This window comes from Ursus americanus, chromosome 1 (assembly GCF_024610735.1).
Source record: "Ursus americanus isolate L20-20 chromosome 1, mUrsAme1.1.p, whole genome shotgun sequence".
Classification (NCBI taxonomy): domain Eukaryota; kingdom Metazoa; phylum Chordata; class Mammalia; order Carnivora; family Ursidae; genus Ursus; species Ursus americanus.
The window spans coordinates 76039886-76057974 of NC_142127.1; the positions used below are offsets into that span (position 1 = coordinate 76039886).

General features: G+C 35.9%; 1 protein-coding gene across 5 annotated transcripts in view; it reads right to left on the minus strand.

The window, feature by feature from the left end:
* The window catches only part of ICA1L (islet cell autoantigen 1 like), a 73831-nt gene that overhangs the window by 9710 nt on the left and 46032 nt on the right, over positions 1–18089 (minus strand). For 4 of the 5 annotated variants that reach the window (XM_087862838.1, XM_087862828.1, XM_087862831.1 and 1 more), the window contains 3 exons: positions 8439–8513; positions 3432–3686; positions 693–782 (listed from right to left, as the gene is read on the minus strand). In XM_087862838.1, the coding sequence (XP_087718964.1) occupies positions 693–782; positions 3432–3686; positions 8439–8513 (420 nt within the window). The remainder of the gene's footprint in view (positions 1–692; positions 783–3431; positions 3687–8438; positions 8514–18089) is intronic. The other variant, XM_087862823.1, reaches the window with a different exon arrangement.

The window sequence follows — 18089 nt, forward strand, 5'->3', positions numbered from 1 at the left end:
ACCTCTATCCCTAATGGTATTATCCATTGCCAACAAACCTTAACACAAAATATAAAAAAATAAAGCACACAATTTAGTTTACTGTGACAAGCTCACAAGTGCTATTCAATTTTTTCCATGATGAGGGATGGCCAGGTTTAACTTACATTTTATTTAAAGATTTTACTTATTATTTTTTTTAAAGATTTTATTTTTCAGACAGAGAGAGAGCACAAGCAGGGGGAGTGGCAGGCAGAGGGAGAAGCAGATTCCCCACTGAGCAGGGAGCCCGAAGTGGGACTCAATCCCAGGACCCTGGGATCATGACCTGAGCCCAAGGCAGAGGCTTAATTGGCTGAGCCACCTAGGTGTCCCTATTTGAGGGAGAGAGAGAGAGAGCAAGAGCACACACAAGTGCGGAGAGGGGCAGAAGGACAGGAAGAGAGAGAATCTCCAGCAGACTCCCCACTGAGAGCAGAGCCTGATTTAGGGTTTGATCTCACAACCCTGAGATCACGACCTGAGCTGAAATCAAGAGTTGGATGCTTAACCAACTGAGCCACCCAGGTGCCCCTATAACTTTCATTTTAATTTATTATTAAAAAAATATTTCTCTGGACAATATGAGGCAAACACTATAAACTGATCCTTTATGAAATTTATCTGAATTCAACTGTTAATATGATGGCAAATAATATAAGTAAATAACTTACACTTTGTTAATTTCTTTGGACTCTGTGGAGGCACTGGCTGGTTTTCAGTGTGTGAAAGAGGAACTTCTAATCCCCCTTGGGAGGCCCAGCCTGGGGAGGGAAGTAAGGAATTATCCATTGTTAGTCTAAGTAGGAAGCAGTATCAGAAAAAATAAGAAAAGTTAAAAATATCTAATGAGTCCTCAAATCTTTCTATCAGGGTGAGATTCTACAATATAAGACACAGAAGACAAAATGTATCTGCAATTACGTATTTTAGTCAAATCATCTAAGTTTAGTTGTAGCTAGAATTAGACTTCCTTACAGTTTTCAAAGTGGTTTTGAAATAAATATACAAGTCTTCTTTATTTAAACAACTACAAATAAATAAGGTATAGAAAGAGAATTTCTAAGGAGTTGGGAGAGAGGAAATAGACCTGACAATTAGAATCTTGAAGCCTTTAAGTATGTTTATACCGTCAGACTCAGTAATCCTATTTCTAGAAATTTACCTTAAGGAAATAATTTAAGTGAAGAAAAAAAGCACATGTATGATTATGTTTACTGCAGCATTATCTACAAAATGAAAAAGTCATAACAGTAAGGAAGGAATTATGGGAGATAAATGTGACAAAATACTATGCAGTCATTAAAAAGTATCATTATGAATACTCTATTACTAAGACAGTGAAATGTTTGCTGTAACATGGGAAATTATTTAGGCTATAATTATAATACAGCACTAGAAACAAACTTAGATTATCCTGCCTACTATCTTCCTTGTACCGAAGAGATCATTTGAAGCCCATGTTTTCACTTAGGGTTCCTAGAACATAGATCCTTTTAACTCAGAGCAGTTCACTTCCCGGTTTACACTGCAGGAGAAGAAGAAGTAGAAATATAGAAAAGGCGAGTGAAGTAGGAAGAGTCCTGTATTAGGAGGCAGAAAACCAGATTTTGGTTCCCTCTTGTTTACTGCCTGGTGATTTTAAGCAAGACACTCATTAAACACTGAGTATCAAGTGCCTGGGCCGTTGCATGGGAACATCCTGTCAGCCTGCAGGCATGGACCAGAACAGATAGACACTCAGAGTGGTGAAGAAATACTGTTGATAATGTACTGCCAGAAAGGAAGAATCCAGTGCTGCTAGCGATGCGGCAAGTTAAGGAGAAAGAGAAGTAGGATTTCACTTGGAGAATGAATCTGTTTGTAAATCTTTGTAACTATTATAGTGGCCACTCATAAGGCATATAAGAGTAATTGTTTTCTCAAATTTTGTAGTAAAACACCTGAATTATCCTAGACATAGTGCCTCTTTATCAAATAATGCTGTATTCCTACTTTTAGGCTATTTAATAAATTCTACTGAGTGATTATTAAACTGCTATTGATTTTATTTAGTGAGCTAACTTTATGCTGCTGTCATAGAAAGCACAAAGATAAATCACCCCACAGATCATGTCCTTTAGGTGCTTACAGACTGGATAAAGTATGATGGTCTTGCAGATATAGTATGAACGTAAGTATTTTAATACAAAGAACAATGCATTAAGATACTGTTAGGTGCCGTGAACCATTTTCTCAAGGATAAAATCTACTAGGGGATGGAAGACAAGGCCAGAAGGCAAGATGAACTATGATTACAGCCATGAAAACAGGGCACTATGGGAGGCCAGAGGTGGAAGAACCATGTACTGGGCAGTGCTGAAGAAGTATTCAAGTGTTGGCCGCCATGGAGAAAACACTGGACTGGGAATCTAACACACAGGCCCAAGTCCACGCTCCGTTACTGCACATCATAAGTGAGAGCAGCAACACAAGCAATGATGTCTCAGAGGGATCTGAAAATAGTCAATATAGTTATAGAAAATGGTAAGTATTTTGAAGTAAGCTAAGAGAGAAGACTGGAAATGCAGGCACAATGGACCAGAGCCCATGGTCCTTCATTTTTTTAAAAATGTAAGCAGAGTGCTGACATCAGAATCTGCCTCTTGGAGAAAGAATTCTGGGGCAAGCATGGAAGGTGACCTGGGATTTGGAAGGGCTGGTAGGAGGGCTCTTGCAGCAGCCCAGGAAACCAAATAAGGCTCTAAATGCCCCTGGTAATAGTGGCAGAAAGGAGGAGCATGAAATTGGAGACATGTTCTAGAAACAGAATTGACAGTACTTAGCAACCAATATGGAAATGGGGAGCAAAATGACTCAGACGGTGATGGGTTGGACACAGGCCGGTGGGACAGTAAGTCAGAAGAGGGAGTCCCTGACATATAAACAAAGCAGGTGGCCCTTAGGAAAACACCTTGCCCAGCTTTCTACCACCACCGTCCAGTCCTGCTGCCTTGCCCAGGAGGCTGCCATGGAACTATCCTTGTCTACTCTGAACCCATGGGAAGAGAATACACCAAGCTTTGCTAGATGGAAGAAACTGTATCACCTGCCCTAGGTAGGGGTAACTTAGCAGGTCAAGAGTTTAAAATAAGACCCTGATTTCCTGTGTAGGGAAGACTTCTGGGAAAGTCAATGTACCAAGTGTGGGGTTTGGTGGAGGTAGCAGGAAAGCAGCCATTGTTTAACCCTTGTCGATACACTCCAGTGGTAATATTTGTTATTTTTTCAGTTGATGGGTGAGACACAGATTTTATCTAGTAGTACTGAAGTTAAATCAATATCCTTGTTGATTTTACCATCCACATATGCATAGTTTTGCTTCAGAAAGATAAAGTAAGTCATGGATGTCCAAATGTTTCATAGGCACTTACTGTTAAAAGCTCCAGCAGCATGAAGGCCAAGGTCAAAGAGCTGTGAAGGAAGGAATCGTGAGGAATGAGCAAGAGGCTCAGACCCCACAGCAGCCTCCCGAGACATGAAGCTGCCACCGGGGCTCCCAAAGGCAGTCTGGCATTCTTGGGTAAATTCACCAGTACTTGAAGAACCAGGACTTAGGAGGTTGTTGAGAAATGAGAATTCCTTCTCAAAATCATCTTCCAGTGAATCAACAGGTAAATCTTTTGCAACTGTTGAGTGAAAATAAAAATAGAATGGCTTTTTTCTTTTTGAGGAAACGAGAGCAGGACATAAGGCAAATCAAATGTTTCATTGTTCTCATACATTAACATAATTTTTGAAAGTTTTTTAAACATAATATATAATGAACAATTAAACTGATTGGAAGTTTATGAGAAATTATTTCTAATTGGGTAGGCTGGTTTCTAGAAATTGTCCCAAGGACACATATGAGGAAACATTTACCCAAGACAATCTATTAAAATTCAGACTATGATATTCAAACTAAGAATCACTCCCTTCCTACCCCCCTCCCAATTCAGCACAATGGAATTCTATTCTAGACCTTTGCTGCCAAAAACATAAGGCTCCCTTCCCCCCCAGTTATGTTCCCAGGAGGGGTAGGATGTCAGCATTTCATATCCTGTCCTCAGTTACTTGTTGGCTAAGTCTGGGCAGTGCAGTCAAGAGGTGCAAGCTCCCATTTCCCACCCAGATAAGAAGACCACAGTCATAAGATGGAGACTCTGATTTGAGTCTCAAAAGGATGGGGGTGGGGGGCAGAATTTGAAGAAATAATGGATAATATTTTCCAAATTTCCTGAAAACATCAATGTACTCATCCAACAAGCTTAATGAAACCCAAGTAGAATCAATACAAAGAGATCCATATCTAGATACATCATAGGCAAACCACAGAAAGTCAACGAGAAAATCCCCACATTCATAGACTGAAAGAATCAAAATTGTCCAGATGGCAATTAACTCCAAATTGATGTATGAATTCAACACAATACCTATCAAAATCCCAGTAGTCTTTCTGGATAGAAATTGACAAGATGATTGTAAAATTTTTATGGAAATGCAAAGAAGTTAGAATAGCCAAAACAATTTTGAAAAAACAATGCTGTGGGACTTGTACCACCTAATTTCAAAATGTCCTATAAAGCCACAGTAATCAAGATAATATGGTACTGGCCTAAGACCGATACACAGATCAGTGGAACAGAAACTAGAATCCAGAAACAAACCTTACTTTTTTTTTTTTTTGGTCACTTGATTTTAACAAAAATGCCAAGAAAATTCAATGGAAAAAGGAATGTCCTTTCAGTAAATGGTACTAGAACAACTGGATGTGCATATGCAATAAACAAAATTAAAAACTTACCTACCTCACACCATAAACACCAATTAACTCAAAATGATCATAGTCCTACATATAAGAGCTAAAATTATAAAACTTCAAGAAGAATACATAAGAGAAAATCTTCGTGACTTTGGGTAGGGAGAGTTTCTAGATATGATACCAAAGAACAAGCCATACAAGAAAAAATAATAAGTTGAACTTAATAAAATTTAAAAAATTTTGTGTTTCCAGAGGCAAAATTAAGAAAATAAGATGACTAGGATAAAATATTTACAAGTCATATATCTGACAACTTGCACCAAGAAAAAAGAAATCTTGCAGCTTAATAATAAGGTAAATAACCCAATTAAAAAATAGGCAACTAGGTCGTCATAGATTTGTCAACAAAGAAGATATATGAATGGCCAAGAAACAGAGGAAAAGATGCTCAACATCATAAATCACTGGAGAAATGCAAGTTAAAGCCACAAATTAAAAGCTCTAAAATGTACATGTTAAAAAGACAATACCAAGTGTTGTCAAAGATGTGGAAAAATTGGATACCTTATTCTTTGCTAGTGGGAATGAAATGGTAGTAGAGCCATTTTGAAAAAACAATTTGGCAGTTCCTTAAAAAGATAAACTCAAATTTACTACATAACCTAGGAATTCCACTCCTAGGAATCTAACCAAGAAAAATAAAATCTTATGTCCACACTTGGAGAAGTATTTGAATGTTCATAACAACACTATTATAATAGCCAAAAACCATAAATAATCCATGTCTATCAACTGGTAAATGGATAAATACAATGTGCTATATCCATACAATGGAATACAATCATGAATAAAAAGTAATGAAGTAGTTAGCAAAATGTGGCATATACATATAATGGAATATTATTCAGCCTTGTAAAGGAAGGAAATTCTGCAATATGCCACAATATGGATGAACCTTGAGGATATTATGCTAAGTGAAATAAGCCAGTCACAAAAAGACAAATACTGTATGAGTCCACATACATGAGGTACTTGGAGTAGTCAAATTCATAGAGACATAAAGGAGAATGTTGGGTGTCAGGGGCTGGGCAGAGGTGGGGGGATGGGGAATTATCGTTTAATGGATACAGACTTTCAATTTTATAATGAAAAGAGTTACAGAGCTGGATGGTAGTGATGATTGCATAATATTATGTATTTAATACCACTGAATTTCTATACTTAAAACAGGATGGTATGTGTATTTTACACTTAAATATTAAGGAAAAGAAAGTAATGAACTACTGCTATATGCAACAACATGGATGAATCTAGAAAAACATTAGGCTTAACGGAAGACATATAAAGTCAAGCACAAAAGATTACCTTTTGTACAATTTTAGTCCAGGAAAGGGAAATTTATAGAGACAGAGTCAGATTAGTAACCTCCTAGGCCTGAGAGTTAAGATTGTAAACAAGTATGAGAGAATTTGGGGAAATATTCTAATATTCAGTGTCATATATATGCACAACTCTCTAAATTTACTAAAAATCACTGAATTTTACATTTAGAATTGGTAATTTTTTAAACTTATATCTCAATAAAGCTGTTAAAAACCAAGAGATTTTATCGAGTCTCTGCAAATAAATCTGACAATCTAGGCAAAATGAATAACTTGAGAAAAATTAAATTTACTAAAATTGATCCCAGTACATATAGAAAGGTTAAACAGACCAATTTCCATAGAGAAGAAAACACAAAAAGTACCTGCCTAAATGTTTTCACAGGGAAATCAACAGCAGTGCAAAAATAGTAAATAAAATATCAACAAATTAATGCACAATGACAAAGCTGGACTTATAACTGGAATGCAAAGAGGGTGATATCAGGAAACCTATTAGTACAGTTCATATTAATACATTTAAGAAGAAAAATCAAATAATAGCTGGCATACATACTGAGAAAGCTGTTGACAAAATTCAACAACCATTCCTAATAAAAACTCTTAAAAAATTAGAAACATATGGATATTTCTTTAACTTCACAAAACATATACCTCATTTCAAAAGCCAGCATTCCTAATTAATTCAGAAACATTACAGGAACTCCCACTAAAATCAGGAAATGCCTACCACTATTTAACATTGTGCTGGAGGTAGTAACCAATGGAATTAAACCAAAGAAATCAATTATAGTAATAAGAATTGGTAAAGAACAGGATTATCTCTATTTGCAAATGACATGTTGGTATATCTGGAAAACCCTAGAAAATCAATGATAAAACTAACTCAAATCAAAAAAATTCAGCAAGGTAGCAGAATATTAACTGCAAAAAATCAATAGCATTTATATACACAAAATAATAACCAATTAAAAATATAATGGAAAAGGGGAACCTGGCTGGCTCAGGTTGTACACAGCATGCAACTCTTGATCTCATGGTTGTGAGTCTGAGCTCCATGATGGGCATAAAGATTACTTAAAATATATATAGATTACACATATATATGTATATGAACCATATGTATATGAAAAATAAATATACATATGAAAAGAAAATCTCATTTATAATGGCAACAAAAAAGATAAAATACTTAGAAATAACAAGAACTGCTCAAATCCTGTATGAAAAAAACTATATAAAAGATACACAAGGAAATTTTAACAAATAGAAAAATGTCCCATGTTTCTGGTTAGGACAATCAAACTGTCCATTTTTCACATTGAATGTGATCACAACAAAAGGAACGATGAGCCTTTTATATGGAGCTAGACAATATGATATAAAATTTATACTGAAAAATAAACATGCAAGAATAGCTAAGAAAATAATGAAAAGAAAAAGATACTAGCCCTACCAGATATAAAAACACAAAAGACAGTTTCTATAATTAAAACCATGTGTCATCGGTGCATGCACGCATCAATGAAATATAAAGAAAGTCCAGAAACAGACCCAAATACATATAGAAACCTACTATATGATAGGAAGTTATCTCAAATTCCCATGACAAAGATAGCATTTTAAAAAATGATATAAAAGGATGGCCACTTGCAAAACAATAATGTTTAAGCCACTGCTAATACCATATGGCTAAATAAACTCCAAGTGAATTGGAGATCTAAATGTAAAAAATAAAAGGAAACAAATACTAGAAGACAGCATAAAAGAACCCTTCTAGCCTGGGTTTGCATATGACAAAAATCAAGATTCAATAAAAGTAAAGATTAATAAATTTGACTACATAAGGTTATTTTTAACATTTACATGGCAAGAAACAACTACATGAAAAGTCAAAAGACAAGTGACAAAGTGGGAGAAAATATCTGTCACATAATTGATTGAGAAAGATATTCAAAGTAGTATTTACCAAGTGTCTACAACCGCTGGATGGTGGAGGCACATCAGACAGTGAGACAGACACCGTCCTACCGGTCCTCACAGTTACACAGATACATTTGGACAAGGGCCCAAACATACAAAACAAATAATGACTTTATTTCCATTGTGATATGCTACAAAATAGAAATACATGGTTGTATCCCTGTGTAGAGATCCATACAGGTTTTAGTGTTAAGGAAATAATTATTAAATAAAAACTAAAGAATTTTAAATAATAAATTATCCGTATGTATGATGAAATTATAATTTCTTACCATTTTCAGAGTTAGAAAACTGAGGTGCTCCAAATTCTATTACTTGAAAATGTTTTTCTTTGTGATCTTCAGCTGCTGAAACAAAAGCACATAGAAGATAAACTGAACAAGGAGAAATTTAACATGCTTATTTACTGTAATATTTTGTAGTAATTCAGTCTAAGTGTGCAATTGACCAAATCAGTTTATAATACATATAAAATGGACATGTAAAAATTTAAAGAACCACATATAAAAACCACATTTGTGTGTATGTGTGTATACATATGTGTGTATACATGTATATTTGTGTGCAGATGGTCCCCTACTTATACTGGTTTGACTCACAATTTTTTGACTTTATAATGATGCAAAAGAGATACATATTCAGTAGAAACCGTACTTCAAATTTTGACTTTGATATTTTCCCAGGCTAGTGATACAAGACTCTCTTGTGATCTTGGGCAGCTACAAGCCACAAGTCCCGGTCAGCCATGTGATCACAGGATATACGACTGATTACACTTAACAACCTTCTGTACCCATAAAACCATTCTGTTTTCAGTTTCAGTATTCAATAAATTACATGCGATATTCAATACTTAATTTTAAAACAGGTTTTGTGTTAGATCATTTTGTCTACCTGCAGGCTAATATAAGTGTTCTGAGCACGTTTAAGATAGGCCAGGATAAGCTATGCTGTTCAGTATGTTAGATATATTAAATGCATTTTGACTTACGATATTTGCGTGTTTTGGTATAGAAAGAATATACATTTTTTATTTTTTTGATTTAAAAATTTTTTTTTAATTTTTATTTTAATTCCAGTACAGTTAACATACAGTGTTATATTAGTTTCAGGTGTTCAACTTAAGATATTTTCAACTTCGGTGGGTTTATCAGGATATAACCCCATCTAAAGTTGAGAAAGATCTGTAATACAGTATATATAATTTATATATATATGTGTGTGTGTGTGTGTGTGTGTATACACACACACAAATAACTTTATAATACCCATAGGTATTCAGGTCCTTTGTTACATCTTCCCCTGAAAGTTAAAAGTTTTCACATTCCATGTCAATTGGTACAGCTGCATTGGAAAACAGTATGGTGGTTCCCCCCAAAATTAAAAACAGAACCACCAAATGATCCAGCAATGCCACTTCTGGGTATTTTATCTGAAAAGAAAAAGAACCCAAAAACCACTACCTCGAAAAGATACATGCACCCCCATGTTCACTGTGGTATTATTACAATTACCAAGACATGGAAACAACCTAAGTGACCATCAATGGATAAATGGGTAAAGAAAATGTGAGATATATATATATATATATATAATGGAATATTAATCAGCCATTTAAAAAAATGAAATCTTACCATTTTCAACAAATGGATGGATCTTACAGACATAATGCCATGTGAAATAAGACAGAGAAAGACAAATACTGTATGATCTTGCTTATATGTAGAATTTAAAAAACAAAAAGATAAACAAAAACCAAGCTCACAGATGGATCAGATTTGGTGGTTGCCAGAGGCAGGGGTTGAGGAGGTGGACAAAATAGGTAAAGGGGGCCAAAATGTAAAAACTTCTGGTTATAAAATAAATAATAGGTATGTAATGTATAGCATGGTGACTAGTTAATACTGTATTGCATATTTGAAAGTTGCTGAATGAGTAAATCTTAAAAGATCTCATCACAAGAAAAAAATTTTCTGTGTATGGTGATGAGTGTTAACTAGACTTATTGTGATGATCCTTTCACACTATATATAAATATCAAATCATTATGTTGTAAATCTGAGACTAGTACGTCATTTATACCTCAATTAAAAAAAAGTTTTCACGTTCAGAAGCCTATCCCTTTCCTGGTGGACTTGTGTCTAATTCTGTATCCTCTGAAAGTCCATTTTTATTTTGTTCTGCCTGATCTCCATGTCTCTGCACAACAGATATTTATTTTACATGCAGAGTTGTAAGCAGCTTCTCCCCATTCCTCACCTCCACCAAAGTGAGAGTAGTAGTAATTTCATATGAAGGGAAAGATCAAACATATGCGCTAAAAGACAGCATACTCCCGAAGCTCCCCAGGCAAAAAGTTGTTTTTTTGTTTAAAAAAAAAAAAACAAATCTATCTCCAAATTTAGGGTGTATACTGAGACAATTTATGCCCTATCATTAATTTGGGATCCAGTTTCCCACATAATTCACCTGTACCTCATTTGCAACCCAATATAAACACATAGACCAGGAAAAAAAAAAAAACAATAAGCAAAGAAAAACAAAAAGGCCCAGATTTTGACAACTTCAACTATTATCAAGGGCACTTTTTAAAAAGATGATGAAACGTAAATGTCTCCTACATAAAACATGACTAGTGTTGCTGTATAGTGAGCTTAGAGGGTGTAATATGTCTAAGGACAAGGTAAATATCTATACTACACTTTTCTTAAAATTTGATGCTCAATTTGCGATACTACAAAAGAAAATGGAAAAAGTTAAATCAACCAAAGTAATCAAAAGAAAAAATCAAAGAAAGGTATAAGGAACTTTGTATTATTTAGATTTAAGATAAGGAGCAAAGGATAAATAAGGTTCTAAGTTCAAATGACATAAAGATGATGAAAAACTACAAAAGATAAAAAAATAGACTATCAGTAAAGATTTCAGTTGAACTTTGGAAAAACCTGGGAATGGGAAAGAGATTCTGGAGGTGGCTAGGGAAGTAAAGAGGAGAATAAGAGTTTGAGGGCAGGGAAGGAATGGGTGACAGTCACACACCACAGGAATTTTGGTAAGCTACAGAAATCGAGTTGGGAGGGGGGTGCCTGGGTGACTCAGTTGGTTAAGCTTCTGCCTTCAGCTCAGGTCATGATCCTGGGGTCCTGGATTGAGGCCCATGTGGGTCTCCTAGCTCAGCGGGGAGTCTGCTTCTTCCTCTACCCCTCCCTCCTGTTCATGATCTGTCTTTCACTCTCTCAAATAAATAAAATCTTCTTAAAAATTAAAAAAAAAAAGGGTTTGGGGAATGGAGAGGTATTAAAGGATCTTTAAGGAGATATGCTGTATAAGACACAGGGTAATCTCCCTCCTCTCTCTTCCCCAGAAACCTTTAATAATGATCTGCTTTACTCCACATTGCTTTTGGTATGGACTTATGTGGGGTTTGGTTTTCCTTCCTCTTTCTTTCTTTCTTTCTTTCTTTCTTTCTTTCTTTCTTTCTTTCTTTCTTTTTTTCTTTCTTTCTTTCTTTCGGGAAGGGCAGAGGGAGATGGAGAGAAGCAGACTCCGCTAAGCACGGAGCCAAACACAGGGCTCAATCCTATGACCCCAAGAACAAGACCTAAGCCAAAATCAAGAGTCGGACACCTAACCAACTGAGTCACCCAGGTGCTCCTGGTTTTATTTCATTTTAATGCTACAAATGTGTATGAGATTGGTATCAACACGGGTATATAAGAAAGAAAAGCTGGCTCGAATAGCATAGTTTATTCCATTATATAAAATATCACTTTGGTAAATACCCCAGAGACTAAATGCTTGAAGGCATTTCAAATTACTTAAGATAGTTCTAAAAGTAAAATTATTGAATTAAATTCTGGGATGTATAGGTTTTTCAGAAAAGTTATCCCAGTTTCCTCTCCTTCAAGTAGTGGTGGTGTGATCTTGGTCCCAGGAATACTGAATATTTTTACACTGTTCCTATTATTATGACCAGTGAAAAATACTGCCTGGAAATAAAATAGACTAGATACTCAGAAGCACCCTCTTTTAAAAAAAAAAATACTTGCTGAAACTCTAAAACAAACTTTTAATGCATTGCTAGATGTTAGCAATAAATGACATGAGCTGAACCAAGAGAGATGTGTGTAGCAACCAAAGAAGGGCAGATGCCTATGGGCAAATGGCCATACCTACACTGCTCTCCAGAGACAAAGCCCTCAGCAAACACAAAGAAACTGAGCTGAGCCCAGGATTCCTATGTTAAGCCAAAGGCCCTGGAAAGGTTATACTGGTCACCAGACAGAACATTCCCTGGCTCTGGAAAGAAGCAATATCAACATATCTAGAGAAAAGTCTTCTAAGCCTCCAGGAGTCCCACAGTTCAGGAGCATACAGAAATTATCTCATCATCAGAAATCACTAAACAAACAAGCTGGTAAGTTAACACAAGAAAATTGAGAGAAACCAATAAACAATAAAGACACCCCACCAAGGACTTCAAATATCTGTATTTTCAGATATAGATAGGAGTCAAAAGATGAGAAAGAACAAAGGGCTATAAAAACCAACAAGGCACAGATTTGTAAAAGAAAAAAACAGGACTCCTAGAAATAAAAGTATGCTTGTTGGGGAGGTGGGAAACTCAAATAGATTAAACGCAAGAAGAGAAAATTAGTAAAAAACAGACCTGAAGAAATTACCCAGAATGCAGCACAGAAGGAAAGGAGATGGAAAATATGAAAGAGAGGATAAAAGATATGAAAGATGAATGAAAAGGTCCAATATAAGCTTACTGGAGTTCCAGAGGAGAAAATAGAGAAAACAGAGGAGAAGCAATATTTTAAAAGAATATGGTGGAGGTATGCATATTTATCATATTAAAAAAAAAAGATAATGTTTGAACACTTTCCAGAATTGGTAAAAGACATAGATACAGGAAATACAACTTATACTATGAAAGATGAAAAAAACAAAAAACCCCTGCACATTTAGACACATTGTAATGAAACAGCTAGAACACCAAAAACAAACAGCATATCCTAAACGCAGCCAGAAAGAAAAACCAAAATCACTAAATAATTAGAATAATAGAAGATTTCTCAACACCCCACGGAAAGCAGAAAACAATAGAACAATATTTACAAAGTCGTGAAAGAAAATACCAACCAACCTAAAACTATTTACTGAGCAAAACTGTCTTTCAAAAATGAGAAATAACAATGATTTCCAGACATGAACACTGGGGTGCATATGGCCCTTCTCTTCACTACGTCTGTATATTTGGGGTAAATACCCAGTAGTGCAATTGCTGGATCATAGGGTAGCTCAATTTTTAACTTTTTAAGGGACCTCCACACTGTTTTCCGAAGTGGCTGTACCAACTTGCATTCCCACCAACAGTGTAAGAGGGATCCCCTTTCTCCACATCCTCTCCAACATTTGTTGTTTCCTGCCTTGTCAATTTTTGCCATTCTAACTGATGTAAGGTGGTATCTCAAGGTGGTTTTGATTTGAATTTCCCTGATGGCTAATGATTTTGAACATTTTTTCATGTGTCTGTTAGCCATTTGTATGTCTTCGTTGGAATAAGTCAAGCAGAGAAAGACAATTATCATATGGTTTCACTCATTTATGGAACATAAGAAATAGGAAGATCGGTAGAGAAGGAAGGGAAGAATGAAGGGGAGGTGAACAGAAGGGGGAATGAACCATGAGAGACTGTGGACTCTGGGAAACAAACTGAGGGCTTCAGAGGGGAGAGGGGTGGGGGATTGGGATAGGCCGGTGATGGGTATTAAGGAGGGCACATATTGCATGGTGCACTGGGTGTTACATGCAAATAATGAATCATGAAACAATGCATCAAAAACTGGGGATTACTAATGGTGACTAATACAACAAAATAAAAATTTAAAAAAAAAACACACAATTATTTCCAGACAAACATAAGCCAAGTTTACCACCATGGCATCTTTAATAACTTCCAAACTAAAAGCTATAATTACAGAAAAGGAAAATGAGATCACAATTAAGATCTGAAATATATGAAGAGATAGTAACAAAGGAAAAGTATTGATAAAATATAAATAATATTTATTCAAAAAACAAAAATATTTTTATTGATTTGTGGGAGATCACAAAAACAGAAATAAAACATTGAAGAATTATAGGTGAAGTGAGATGGAAGTGACTGGGTTTAGTTGAAGATCTTTGTAATGTTTTGGGAATACTGAGATAGTCATAAACCTAGCCTTTATTTAAAGTATGCATGATATGGGCACCTGGGGGGCACAGTTGGTTAAAGTATGCATGATAAAATTCAAGGGAAACCACCTAAAACAGAAATAAAATGTATAACTTCCGAACTAGTACATAGGAAAAAGAAAGGACAAAGAAATCTTTAAAAACAAATGAAAAAACCTTAATCCAAAATAAGACAAAACAGAGGACAAAAGAATGGGGTGGAAGAACAAAACAAAGAGAATACAGAAAGTACAAGTCCAAATATAAATCATAACGATAAATGTAAATGGACTAAATTCATCAAATAAGAGAAAGATAAACTGATATATGGGGCCTTTTTAAAAAATCCAGCTTAATCTTATTTACAAGAGACATAACCTAAGATATAAGAACATGGGAAAGTTGAAAGTGAAAGTGCAGAAAAGGGTATACAAAGCAAATACTAACAAAAATAAAACTACTAAGCTAAGCTAATGTCACCGAGAGCAAACTATAAGCCAAGAAGTAATATCAGGGACAGAAGGGTCATTATATTGATAACAGATTAATTTGCTAAACAGATGTAAGAATTCTTTTTTTTTTTAAAGATTTTATTTATTTATTTGACAGAGAGAGACAGAGAGAGGGAACACAAGCAGGGGGAGTGGGAGAGGAAGAAGCAGGCTCCCAGTGGAGAAGCCTGATGTGGGGCTTGATCCCAGAATGCTGGGATCACGCCCTGGGCCGAAGCCAGACGCTTAACGACTGTGCCACCCAGGCACCCCCAGATGTAAGAATTCTAAGCTTGGGTGCCTGGGTGGCTCAGTCGGTTGAATGTCCAACTCTTGGTTCAGCTCAAGTAATGATCTCAGGGTCGTGAGATTGGGACCTGTGTCAGGCTCTGTGCCAGTGCAGAGTCTACTTGAGATTCTCTCCCTCTTCCCCTACCCCCACTTGTGTTCCCTCTCTCTCTCTCTCTAAAATAAATAAATAAGGGGCTCCTGGCTGGCTCAGTCAGTTAGGCGGCTGCCTTTGGCTCAGGTCATGATCTAAGGGTCTTCAGATCGAGCCCTGCATTGGGCTCTCCTGGCTCAGCAGGAGCTCTGCTTCTCTTTCTCCCTCTGCTGCTTGTGCTCTCTTGCTCTCATGTTCTCTCTCCCTCAAATAATCTTTTAAAAAAAGAAATGAATAAAATAAAATTTTTAAAAAAATTTTTAAATTTATATGCAATCATCACTCCAAAATCCTCAAAGTATATAAAGTGAAAAACTGCAGGAAGAATGAGAATCCACTTCAATAGCAGAGATTCCAAAACACATTTTGCAATTACTGATACATCAAGTAAACTAAAAATTAGTAAAGATATAAAAGACTTAAAGCAGCACAAATAATTAGCTTGATGTAACAGACATATAGATTCCTGCATTCAACAGTTAGAGAACACATCAAGCACATGGAATTTTTAGAAAATTTGTCCACTTCTTAGTCCACACAGAGTGTCTCAATAATTCAAAGAATCAGTATGATACGGATACATTCTCTGACCATAATGAAATTAAGTTAAAAAATCAATGACAAAAAGATTAATTTCAATATCTCCTTAATTTGGCAATTTCAGAAACGCAATTTAAAATCACTCATGGCCATAGATGACAGAAGATATAAAGAAAAGTTTAATTTAAACCAGATTATAATGAAAATACTATATATCAAAGTTTATGGACATCCATACAATGGATTAAGCAATAAAAAGGAAGTACCAACACAAGTTGTGTCATGGAGGAAGCTCAAAAGTGTTACCTGAAGTGAAAAAAGTCAGATACAAGAAGACCACATATTGCATGATTCTAGCTAGATGAAATGTTCAGAAAAGGACTAGGAGTGAAAATGGCAATTATAGCAAACGGATGTGAGGAATCTTATTACTGAGGGGATGAAAAGGTTCTAAATCTGATTTATAGAGATGGCTGCAATGCTCCATAGTAACTAAAAATTACTGACTTATACGACTGAATGAGTTTTATGAGCAAGAAAATATACTTCAATAAAGCTTTTTTAAAAAACTTGGGGGGGGGGGCGCTGGGTGGCTCAATCATTAAACATCTGCCTTCAGCTCAGGTCATGATCTCAGGGTCCTGGGATCAAGCCCCGCATTGGGCTCCCTGCTCAGCGGGAAGCCTGCTTCTCCCTCTCCCACTCTCCCTGCTGGTGTTCCCTCTCTCGCTGTGTTTCTCTCTGTCAAATAAATAAAATCTTTAAAAAAATAAAAATAAAAAACTTGTGGGATACAGAAAAAAGGAAATTTTAGCCTTAAAAAACCAAAAATAGAGGAAGAAAACAATGAAGATAAGAACTAAAGGTAATGAAACAGAAACAAAGATTCAATAGACAGGTGTAACAAAACCAAAAGTTGATTTGTTGATAGAATAAGTAAATTGTTAGCAAGATTAATTAAGAAAAAAAGAGAGAAAGAACAAATAAATATCCAGAATTAAAAAGTAGACATAACAGGGCACGTGGGTGGCTCAGTTGGTTGAGCAACCAACTCTTGATTTTGGCTCAAGTCATGACCTCAGGGTTGTGAGATCATGCCCTGCATTAGGCTCCAAGCTCAGTGAGGAGTCTGCTTGGGATTCTTTCTCTCCCTCTCCCCCTCCTCCCACTTGTGCTCTTTCTCTAAAATAATTAAATCTTTTTAAAAAAGTAGACATAATTACTGATACAGCAGTTTTAAATGATTGAATAATGCTACAAATGAATGGTGAAACTACAACAATGTCCATTATATTTCATCTGGGCCTTTTAAAAAAATGTTCTCTACTTGGGTATGGGACTATAGATGCCCAAGAAGCTAACCTTTTGAACATATACTTGAAGCTATGTTAGATATACAAGTCCACAATTATTCTGGTTTAACAATATGATCTGTATTTATGTGTACATTTAAAATGTCTCTCACAGTAACTCTACACCTATCATGTGCTATGTAGTTTATAAATACCTCTAGTCTTAATATCTCTGTAAGGTAGGAGTATATGACTCATATTTCAGATGAGAAAAATGAGAGAGGTATAAATGACTTTTTTTTTTTTAAAGCTGGCATTCAAACCCTGATTTTTCTGGCTCCAAAACCACACTGATTGAATATATACTGATTGTATACATAATATGTATTTATAAAAAAATAAAAACATGTATTGAAGTGTGAGGAAAAGCTTGAAACTTAATCATACAACCCTGTGAAATAAATGTCTACATTAAAAGCCTTTATCTTAGAGAAAATCAAAATTCCCTAAAGAAAATAAGTAGACCTTCTAATTAGGTACTGTTAGAAAGCTAACTCATTGCTGAGTATAGCCTCCGTCCCACCTGACCAGGAAGCCTGGACTGAGACCCTGGGAAGTTACAGAGCATATCCTACCACCCACCCAGAAAGAGAAACAAGTCAGCTGCCCCACCCAAGTATGAAGCATAACCTCCTGCCTAGCTCACCAGGAAGCCCTAACAGTGACCCTAGGGAGCATCCAGCCCAGCTTACAGTGCTGCCTAGCAGCAAACTCCAGTCTATAGCCCTACCTGGCACTGAAGCCACACTGATGGCCATGCTCAATTGCTGAGCACAGCCTGCAGTCTCACCCAAGCAGGGAGCCCAGTCAATGATCCCGCTCAGTTGTAAAACACAGCCTTAAGCCCTGTCCAATCATGCAGCAAAGCATGAG